We start from the raw sequence: 12036 nt of genomic DNA on the forward strand, positions 1-12036 counted from the left end.
TATATATAAATATATTTATCCAACAAATTGTGAGTTAATCTAGATAGAGGAAAAAACCCAACACCACAAGATTAAAACCCGACAAACTTTTGACGGGGAAAATTGACAACACATATGATTAAAAAACACGATCTTAGGGGGTCCGCGATGATAGACGTGGAGAACAGATTTGGGTTGAAAAATTTAAGTGATTGGGTGTGTTGATAATAAGGTATGATGTAATAGCATGTTATTGTCACATCTAGCTTGGGGTTTTATTAATAAGATATTGTATGAATTAAAATAAACTAAAGGCATATTCCATTACGTGAACATTAATGTAGTTTCTGTGATATTCTACAAACGTGTAGAGGATGTCATAAATATTTAATTACAAAATTTTATTCCAATGATAATTTAAAGGCAAACAATAAATCTTTTTAAAATATTATAATTTATCAGTGTTATTGATGCAGGTAAAATATTTTACAATATTTTGTAAACATTTTAATTCTTTTTGTAATATTTTAAAATGAAAGAAAATGTAAAATATTTACGTCATAAATAATAATTTTGAAAAATAAAATAACCCACAAGTACACATCGTGAGATAATAAAAGTAATTTGCGATTGATGGACCATACATGCGCGTCAAAAAGCTTATTATTTGAACGGTTGTACAATATAGTTTGAAAGAATATTGTTTAAATATTGATACACGATCGTCTAGATCTTGGTAAATGGTTGTTTGAATCTATCACTTATCTATTTGGGATAGACAACGGCTAGATATTGGTAAACTATCTAAATGATTTGGTCATTACACGTGTTCTTTCTCTACGATTGTTTTAGATAATTAATTAACACGTGACAAATTGTAATTAGACAACTGAATAGATTACACAATAAACATATAACCTAATTTGTATGTGAATATTTTATATATTTTGATAAAGAAAGACATATAGATGCATCTAAATGTTATTATCATAACAAATCATGATAGTACTAAAATTTCTCCCTTTACGACTAGGAGATTCAATATTTCAACTTAATTAATTGCTAAGAAACTTGATTAGTGAGACCTATAATTGATACAGGTTGAGTCTACTTATATGATCCACCAGGGTACTACCCTCGTCGTGAAGAGAGAATTTAACCGGATGACACACCATCTTGTTGTAGAAGAGCTTAACAGGACTTATAGTTCTCTAAATTTTTACATCAACAATATCACATATAATTTTCCGTATGAATTCAAAACTTAAAACAAAATACATTTGAAATTTGTTTAAGTTGAAGTTATAAAATAGGAAATCCAGTCGTGTTTGGAGGGTATCCATTGAAACATCCTTTTTCACATTTTTGTTATAATAAAGCGTTTTTCAAATTTTGGTCTCATTGCAAAGAAAACCGTGAAATTACATAAACATAATTATAAAAAAAAATTAAATACTTTTATCAAACTAAATATGCTTAAGTAATCATACTTTTGGTGTTTAATTTCATAATTTTTGGGCCGAAGCAATTGGGCTACATTGCCCGAGCCCAAAATGGTAAACTCTCCCTAATCTTCCATTTCTTTTTCATTATAGTGAAACAAAGTTTGCAAGAAATCAGTCTCGTTTCTAACTTTTTCTAACATAATAAAAGAAGGATAATTAATCAAACATTTCTAACTCAATTATTTAAGCCAAAATATGGGTTAAAAAAAACTAATCTAATTATGACTTACTTTGAGAAATTATGTCATCCAAAGAAAAATACTAATGGTATCGTTCATTTAGTCGACGATCGAACTCGAATTTGTTGTAGATAAAAAGAGAATTCTTTAAAGAAAAATCAAGCTCGGTCTTTCTTTAATATGTAATAAAAGAACGTTACATATATAAGGATACATCGTATATGGGTTTAACGTTTGAATCCATAGAGAACATGTTCTATTGTATCTGTACTATTATATTCCAATATTCCTTTAGATGCAAAATGAGGGGTTAGTGTGAGCTTATCCATATAGTATTTATAAATCATAAAATTATCGTAGACTATAGTGGTTGAAGTATTGAAAAAATTTACTATCTCACGCACATTGGTAGCCAAAAGCTAGCTGTGGATGGGAATCAGAACATCACAGTTGAGACATCAAAGTTCATCTATTAAACTTTGAGTGATATAATGAGAAAGAAGTAGTTTTGCATGCAAATAATAAAGGGGAAAAAAATGAAGAAAGAGGTAAATGTATAAATGTATAAATGTACATATAGGTATATATAGAGAGAGAGAGAGCAAATAATTAAGAAGGAAAAAAAAAAAAGTTCGTATGCCACTTTAATTAAGAAAGAGGTAAAACCCTTTGTTTTTGGTTCCCTGATATTTTAGATATATATGGATGGCTATGTAGTTGTAGAACAAGTTGTGATACATTAATAACAGATTCAACTACTTGATATATATATGTTGATGTTAAAATTTAGAGAGAAAAAACTATTTTTTACTAACTTTTTTTTTAACCAACTTTTGATGTATTTCTTTCTGTCGAATGTAAAAGGAAAAAGAAAAAGAAAAAAGGTTTTGAGGTTTAGAAGAGTATGTTTTTAACTCACGAGGGGGGCACGTAATTGAGGCAAGGTATTAGGCGTGAGACGCGTAATACATGCATATATTACAAAGAGATATACAAGGAAACAAATAATATGATAAAAGTAATATTAATAAAACCATATCATAACTCTCACGAGACCTACAACTTCTTGCATTTATTATATATATGTATATGCCCTTCCCCCTTCTTTCTTTCTTTCTTTCTTTCTATTCATATATAAATACCTTCTCAATAATACTCCTCCTCTTTTGTTCCCAAAACACACACATATAGCACTCTTCAAATAAACCTCACATCAGTACCTCATGGCTCATATTGCTGTGGAGAGAAACAGAAGAAGGCAAATGAATGAACATCTTAGGGTTTTGAGATCTTTAACCCCTTCTTTCTATATCAAAAGGGTTTCTCTTCAATCTCTCTCTCACTCTGTTTTATTCTTAATTTTCATGTGCTTTCATATGATGATAGGGTTTTGGTAACTTTTATCTTATTACAGGGAGATCAAGCCTCCATTATTGGGGGAGTCATAGAGTTCATCAAGGAGTTGCATCAAGTGTTGCAATCCTTGGAGTCGAATAAACGAAGGAGGAAGAGTATAAGCCCTAGCCCCGGTCCGAGCCCCAGGCCACAGCTGGTGGCTTTGGGGTCCGATAAAAGCCCGTTCGGATTTGAAAATGGAGTTGACGTCGGAGCATGTTGCAATTCATCGGTTGCGGATGTTGAAGCAAAGATTTCGGGTTCGAACGTGGTTTTGAAGATCATTTCTCGACGGATTCCCGGCCAACTTTCAAAGATGATTGGTGTCTTCGAGAGGCTGTCCTTTGAGGTTCTTCATCTCAACATTAGTAGTATGGATGACACGGTTCTATACTCTTTTGTTGTCAAGGTATACAATATCATCAACATAAGGCTAATTAATTAACTACCCTCATCATTAATTAGGGTTTCTATTTTGATTCGGGATATTACAAAAAGCTCATACTTGAAACTCTAATTATTATTGTTTATTTCACAATATGACAACAAAATTATCTATATCTGAATAGGAATTATATAAATTGGAAAATATTTAAGATATCATATACACAAGAGGGTACTATATACTACCAAAGACGATTGATGGAAAATAATTACATAATACATAATTAGGGTTTCTAAGTACAACAAGTATTTGTGAATAGTAACAATCATTATATGATCATAATGAAAGAAATTGAAGTTAATGTGAACAAAATTATTTTTATTTCAATCGAAACTGACACAAGGAAACTATAGAAAGTTTGAATCATTGGTCAACTTTTTTTTTGCCCAAATCAAATATAGAGATCACCACACAAACTTAAGAAAAAGAGGGAGAATAATTTTTGTATTCAACACTTCAAAACAATATTATTTTTGCATGTGATGGTCATATATTCACAATTTTGATCTATCATTCCCTTCATTTTGGAATTGAATTCTCAACAATTTCCATGCTTTGGACTAAAGTTAGGGTTTATGGGTTTCCACTTTTAGTTACGAATCCATCCTATCTTCAATCTTCAACAACTATATTTAAATGCATACATGCATGGAATAACGACTAGCCAAAATTTTGATAAATCAAACTGGTTACTTATATTATCCTTAATTACTTTAGATTATATAAATCTAGAATAACTTATCACCCTTTTTTTTTCCATGCATGCATGCATGTAATATTGTTTTACATAAAATTTTACTTTAAACTCTAGATTTGTGGATTGTGTGATCAAAATTTTTTAGATTGTTAATTATTTTCCTTAATTTTCTGAGCTTAATTGATAAGTTTGGTTTAAACTTTATGTTGGATGCAGATAGGGCTTGAATGTCAGCTAAGTTTGGAGGAATTAGCTTATGAAGTTCAACAAAGCTTTTGCTCTCAACTTTATTTATGCCAGTGATAAACATAATTTAATTAACCTTTCAAGAACTTAATTATATGCTTAATTATAGTCAGTTTTAGTTTACATTAAGAATAGAAAAATAAGAAAGTTTGGCAGATCACTCAAGATCACTGTTTAATCAATATAAGAAGCTAATTTACATATATATGTTTATTTATTGATTTATATTCCTCCCTTATTATAAGTACTTAATCTGTTTTTTAGTTTAATAATTGCAGAACATAGATTAAACTATGGTTCTTTGGAGTCATATTAAAGGTTTTAATGGCCAATCTTGTAGTTGAAGATCATGATTAAGCCTTTGGCAAATGGGAAATTATTAAAAGAACAATTATTTTCTTGTTTTTTTTAAAAAAACATTATTTTAATTTTTAACAATTTGTAGCTGAGATTTTTCTTGTGATATATCATCTAAAGATTTCTCGTAATCTTTTAATTATTTTATGAATCATATAGTTACATTCCAGAAAAAAAAAATCAATTTATAATATATATGGCCCCTCAACTTAATTTGAATTTTATCTTAACTAAAACCTTTAATTAATAAGTTTATTAACTAAAAGACCTAACTAACTAACTAACTAACTAGTGTATCAAATTAAATCCTTCCATTACCGATTTCATTTAAAATTACATAAAAACTCCTTAAAATAATTAAAATTACTCCTCCTAAAAAAAATTTAATTCTTCCTCAGAATAATAGAGAGAAATAAGGTAGATGAAAACATAAAACATCACTCGTATACATGTTAATAAAGATACGAAGTTATTGATGTTTATTTGAGGTCTACAACATTATATTTTTCTCTAATATTGTGGTAATCTAGGCATAATTAAGTGCATATATATATATATATATATATAAATATATATATATAAATAAACTTAGGATGTTGACATTGATAATATTAAGATTTCTAACAAAGCCCAATTTAAGCAAATGGATAAAACAACCCCTGGATGAATCATATTGAACACCAAATGAGAATTTATAAATCAACTACATTTTATAATTAGTTAAAACTCTTGCTAATGAAATATTAATTAGCCACAAACTCTTTTAATTTTCAGTAATCTTTCTCTCTAAAATATATATATTTTGTTCTCACCTACAAATCATTATCCATATTCTAATTTCCTATTATTAGAAATTATTCAAGTAGAGTGTCACACGAACTAGTTATTTGTTTACTTTGAATATTCTCACATTACTTTCACATATTCATTTTCTTTATTGAACTACATTCATATATATATATATATATATATATATATATATATATACATACATGAAGAAATATTTCCCTAATAGTATAATATATTATTATTGTCTTCCTCTTATTTACTGGTAATCATAAAATAAGGGAATAGATAATATTTTTAGTAGAAATTATAGCATCAGAAAAATAGAAATAATTGTAAAAAGAAATCGTACAAAAGTTGTTGATAGTTAAACGATGAAGAAAATGAAGAACTAAAGTGGAAAGCAAAGGTCGTAGATGCGGCTTCGCCGGCGCCGCTGAACCAAAACCAAAACCAAAACCAAAACCAAAACCGTTGACGTTTTTGACTTTTAATTGAATAATCAGGTACGGTCACTCACAAGCGTGTTCCCTCTGACTCCTTGGACCCACCGAATGATTAAGGGAGGGGGGGCACGTGTACGCTTATAAAACGACGAGGTTGTCTACGGTCTGGATTATGGGCCAGTAGTGGCGATTGGAGTAATTATTAGGCGTGGGAAGGTGCACTCTATGCTTACCCTGGGTCCCACCCTTTTTCCTAAAGTAATAAAACACAGAAATACCAAATTAATAATTAACAATTGAGATTCCCTCTATCCTTCATTTTCCCAACTTAGCCCTTTATCACTTTTCTTCTTCTTCTTCTTCTTCTTCCTTTGCCTCTCTCTTCTTATTATGCCTTCATATTTTAATTCATTATTATTATTTATATATATATATATATATATATATATAAAATTACTTATGCTATAATTTCAAGTTACATAATTTACACTTAGAAACCTCTAAAATAATAGAATACTTATTTCATCTTTACGCTACAATCGAATTATTACGTCTCATTCTAGTTGTCGTCAATGAGTTGGGCCTTGTGGGCTTGTGGGTTAGGCCCAAGTAGGAAGGGCCTTTTGGGCCATGATTTTCAGTTCACCTTTTCTTTTTTCCTTTTTGGAAATTATTATTTTTAATTTTAAAAGAATATAATTGTGGTAAAATAAATATATTAATTTCTTGAAGTGAGCAAGTTGGATTTTTGTTTGAAAAATTGGTCCAATAATGAGAGTGGCATGTGAATTTGGGTACTGCATATTCCTGCCTCCTCACTCTAATCATCATCATCATCATCATTATTATTATTATTCAACCTTAGGGTTTACTATTACTTCACAATTACCTTATAATATCCATTTATTTCTTAGCCTCCAATCAACATATCAATTCCTTTTTCTTTTTTTTTTTCTCTCTTCATAAATAATGATTTTTCCATTTTTTGTTTTAGATCTTACACTTCTTTAAATTTTAGTTTTCAACTCACTGTTTTTAAGTACAAGTTAGCAATAAATACTCGATTTAAGAATTCATATCAAACATATTCAATAATTTAAAAACAGTTGCACATATAGTAGTAGAAGTACTTGGAATAAAATAAACTGAAATTTACAGTATAATAATTGAAACTAAAGAAAAGGGCTAATTTTAATTTTAATTCTTTGTGTATCATCTCTTTTGTTTTTCTCACTTGATCTAAAAAATCTAAAACCCTTTTTGCCATCCTATTGTTTATTTGACTATATAACAAAACAACTTCAACCAACAACTATATATATATAAGCATCTATGTAGTGATTAAGTCCCAATAAACATTCAATACTTTATAGCAGAAAAAGTTAGGGTTTAAGTATTATAATCTAACATTCTAAAATCTGCAGTCAACTGGAATGCATCGAAAGGAATAATAAAAAAGGGCAGGGAATCAAAAGGATATATAGCTTCTGTATGTACTTTGGACCATTCAATTAGAAATTTTGGTAGCTGCTAGGGTGGCTCGATTTTTCTAACATTAGTGATAATTTATTTGTCACTATCATATATATGAGTCCATTTACAACAGTTTCCAATTACAATATGTAAAGAGGATCTTTAAGCTTAGCAAGACCAAGGGGATATGCATCTGCCACAATTCAATTATTAAATTTCATTGCTACAAAAATGCAACCAAAACCATATAGGTGGGTAGGTGTTGGTCAAATGAGAGAAATGGGTTATATGATATTGATTCACATATTTAATACAATAAAAACAACAAATATAATATGAATAAATCAATGTTTATCACTTGTACCAAACATGGGTGTTGTGGCTTGTGCCTGTTTGATGGATGGCCCTTTAGATTATTCTAGGAAACCTAATCCATTAGGGCATAGTTAACTTATATTTAGATTGTATTTTATAGTCTAAGATTAGAGAAAGTCAGACTTGTACATATGGTATATTAGGTCTACTTAATCTAGACTATATAAATTCCTTAGCTTAGTTGACTGTGTCTACTCATATTTCTAGGTGAGCTTTTCAAGTGGAGAAGTTATTTGAGGAAGCGACACAATGTAATTGACCGTGTTTTAGAAAAAAAACTACAAAAATATCGAATTCGTATTTAGTGATTATTAGGGAATATCTAGATTTCTACATCTACACCCTATAATTATTAAATGCGTAAGTTATATTGTTAGGCTCATTGAATAATGTTTTCTTTAGATAAAAGAAACGTTTAACAATGGTGTAAAGCTTGTGGAATAAAGTAATATATCATCCAACAGTAGTTAAATGTTGAACAAAAGTGATATGTACGTACCGAAAAAATTTCCCTAAAATCTATCAAAAGAATTATTCAATGAAGTCAACAGTACGTGACTATCTCACATACACATCTAGAAAGAGAAATTGCTATATAGTTACGTTGTAGCTACTTCCTTGACCAATTATCCTATCAATCATCTGACTTTTAAAATTCACAAATTCTACCCAAATAGGAGTTTCTAAAACTTATTTCTCCATGAGATTTAAAACATAAAAGCACAAAGTACAAAAATTTAGGCTTTAATAACTTGAGAACCGGGGAACGGTTGAGGATGGGTTCTCGCTCATACTCCATGGGGCGCCCCTAAGTTGAGTAATAATGGCTACAAGGCAATTAAAATCAAATAAATAAACACATAAGCATACTTCTTTTTGGCCATTTTCTAATTCACTTTGCCCACCAAAAACACTCAATTAAATTCCAATTTCAAACTTCATTATGCATAGAGAAAAAAGAAATGGAGAGAGGGTTTTCAGTTGGCATTTTGCACTGGAATTGCGCAAGTTGTTGGGGGCAATAAATTGAACCCTAAAATTTCTCTGCCACTGAGATTCCAAGCACTGTGTAGTGTGCTTATGCTCTAAACCGGCTCCACATTGACTGAAGTGTTTTTTTTTTCCTACCAAAACCATATATTATTGAGCTTTGGAACTCTAAAATATAATTTGATGTCTCATTCCTAACAGACAATGCATATGATATTCTTTCCTAACAATAATTTATTTTCATATTTGGTACAAAAATAGCTTAATCTGATCTGTAATACAATTATTAAAAATGGTGCATATTGAGTGTGCTTGAGATTGAGAGGGAGTAGTACTTTTACTTAGAGTGCTGCTTAAGTCTACGATCTTATAAGATAATCTTATACTTAGAGAAAGTGTGATTTACCTTCGTTAAAAGACACGGTTGGAAGGGGATAACTTTTTGAAACTTATTATGAATTGGGATGGAGTAAAACCAAAGAATTTGACCATTTAAATACATGTGAAAAAGAAAAATTTTCTTTCTGCCGCTGTCAAGTCTGAGGGTGGAAGGGTATAAAGTAAATAACAAAAAGCAGAGTGCTTTTTGGGTTGGAGAGAGATGAGTTTTGGTCAAAGTGGTGAGGTGAGATGATCATTCTTGCCCAAATCAAGGGAATTAGTATTAAGGGTGGGTCATTTCTTTATTTAAATCACTAATCATAATCATTTTGAGGCATGGTCTCTCTCTCTCTTTCTCAAAAGCTAGAGGCACGTGAAGATTACTGAAAAAGTCTTTTAAAAAAACACAAATTGAAACGGCCTATAATCATCAGCTTTTGTCTCAAAATTAATAATTTTCTTTCAACTTAATCAAAACTTTAATGAATAGTGACAACTCAAAGTAATCATTCTGTAGCACAAGTCCAATCTGTTCCCCTCCTGAAATCATAAGGCTGCACAATTCTTTTTTTTCTGCTCAGCTCAAAGTATGTGTCCTAATTCAAGCAGTTTTACCATTCCAATTGATTACTTTACACTTTGGTGCAAGTGAGAGCTAGTTTCTGTCAGTATATTCATAAAAGTTCTTAAACAATACCTCATTCAGGCATTTCATCAAACACATACAGGACAACAACAAAACCACACATTAAAAACAGCACCCTAGATCAAGAACCACATAACAGATTTCACAGAGACATTTTATGAAACGGGTTAAGAGCAGCAATCAGAAATTAACCCATATATAAAATTAGCATAAACAGAGTAGAAAAAAATGAAGAAGGGTTTGAGTTTGACTGACTGACCACTTTAAAGCATTCCAATTTGAAAGAGCCGGGCGAACGAGAGAGAGTAGAATAGGGGTGTAATTGCGACACCCACTTGGTTGTTGTTGTGGGTTTTTTTTTTTTCTTTTGATGGAAGTGAAGGGAAGGGAATGTAGAAGAAGACGAACACTAAGCGTCAAATCTGGGAAAAGCTGCGTTTGACTGGAGAAGAGAAATATTCTTTTGGGTAATGGAAGTGATTAAACCCGGAATTCAAGCAACAGGTGTCGAAAAAGCATCACTTTCAATGGGGTTTTTTCCAATCCAATAATCTAAGAAATTCGCATTTGTAAATATCGAATCCACTTCTTTCTGTGTATGTATTGTTGTTCTTGAAGTTGAATGAAAAGTCTCTTCCAACCACTCGGCTGCAGAAATGTATGAACTTTGTCTTCTTTTTGGGACTGCCCATAATGGAAATTCGTAAAATATCAAATCAAATATATTTTTTTTAAAATCCTTTTTTCTTATATGTAAAAGATTCAATGTGTTTGATGAAATTATATGTTTCCACTGTTCATTCTGCTCATCCACACCTTACAACTTACAAATAACCTTTGGAACAAAAGAGAAAAACAAGTTTAGTAATCTTATAAATCCATTTCTTCTCTTCCTATCTCTTTTAGGGCAATGGTCATAAAAAGTACTCAAAATTTTTCCCATCCTTTACAAATTATACTTTTTTGACCAATTACCAAAAAGAAAAAAGAAAATCTTTAAATGCCACAGACAAACCATCTGTTTTTTTGGCTTTCTGGATGGAATCTTGGTCAGGACGAAGATCGACTTTGACTATTGTTTTGTACGTCTTCCATAAATCTTGTTTAATCTTTTTCCAATATTACGTATGTAATCTTTTTTCAAATTCTCTATTTTCATCTGAAGAGATTATGTCATCTTAGTCATCTTTTCTACCAAGATTTCTCATAAAAAGTTCAAGAAAATCGTTGGTTTTAATTTTTCTTTTCTGGTTCAACATTGATATATAGTGTATTAAACCCTGATTTCTTCTTCTTCTAAGCTAACAATAGTATATATTTGGACGTTGGTAATATGATTCAATTAGACTACACAAAGCAGTATGAGTTAGTGTTCAAAGTGTATGGATTGGACCAAATGATACCATTAATTAACTATCAACATGGTCATGTGTGAAACCAAAAAAGACCCACTAAGCTTATGTCTTAGACCAACAAGGTGGAAGTAGTCATGAATAGGGAGTTGATTAGTTATTAGGTTGGGTGTAACTCACCTATTATTTAGCATCTGTCTTGATATCTCTAACATAAAATGAAGCTCGTATTTGTGCGTTGTTTTGAACGTCAAATAAATGAGTAAAAGATGTGAACAAGAAGGATAGAGTATCAAGATGAATAATATCAACAAAGCAACAAGGTATATGACAATGTGAAACGTATTTGTGTCATTGACAGTGTCAATTATAAGCTTAGTGCAATTTAAATGGAGACTTGCTCCATTGCTTGAAAAGTCAAAGATTTGTCTTGAGCTGAAGTGCAAACGAGTGAAAAATGCTAAGCTCATCAAATTTCTGTCAAACAAACACTCGACACTCAACACATTAATATATAAGTCTTTTATGGTATAAAATGATGCTACAACATATTCAAAAGAATTTTGGCGCATATTGTAGGGAAAATACCGAGTTGTGGGACTTAGACTAGTGTAGATACTTTTGTTATTTGTTAAAGATTTGTTGGAATGAATGAGAATGACAACGTCTAATATTGTCAACACTCACTAGATACAATTAAAAGCATACAAATTTATTATTAGATTCTTAGCTATACAATTATATATATATAAATATATCCCACGCATTTTAAACTTTTTAAATC

At 30.4% G+C, this 12036-nt stretch overlaps 1 protein-coding gene and 1 long non-coding RNA gene across 3 annotated transcripts; one reads left to right on the forward strand and one right to left on the reverse strand.

Annotated features, from left to right (window-relative positions):
- The first annotated feature begins 2850 nt into the window (after positions 1 to 2850).
- Positions 2851 to 4651, forward strand: LOC103483743 (transcription factor MUTE). The gene is made up of 3 exons (XM_008440497.3): positions 2851 to 2982; positions 3078 to 3467; positions 4417 to 4651. The coding sequence occupies exons 1-3, from the start codon at positions 2887 to 2889 to the stop codon at positions 4501 to 4503; spliced, it is 573 nt and encodes a 190-aa protein (XP_008438719.1). The 5' UTR covers positions 2851 to 2886; the 3' UTR covers positions 4504 to 4651.
- Positions 4652 to 8457: 3806 nt separating this feature from the next.
- Positions 8458 to 10980, reverse strand: LOC107990393 (uncharacterized). 2 transcript variants are annotated; one of them, XR_001761888.2, is made up of 2 exons: positions 10160 to 10980; positions 8458 to 8710 (listed from the first exon to the last, which is right to left on the reverse strand). It is a non-coding gene; the product is annotated as an uncharacterized LOC107990393 (long non-coding RNA). The 2 variants fall into 2 exon arrangements; XR_007821651.1 differs by having other exon boundaries at positions 8458 to 9007.
- Positions 10981 to 12036: the final 1056 nt, after the last annotated feature.

This window comes from Cucumis melo, chromosome 6 (genome assembly GCF_025177605.1).
Source record: "Cucumis melo cultivar AY chromosome 6, USDA_Cmelo_AY_1.0, whole genome shotgun sequence".
Classification (NCBI taxonomy): Eukaryota; Viridiplantae; Streptophyta; class Magnoliopsida; order Cucurbitales; family Cucurbitaceae; genus Cucumis; species Cucumis melo.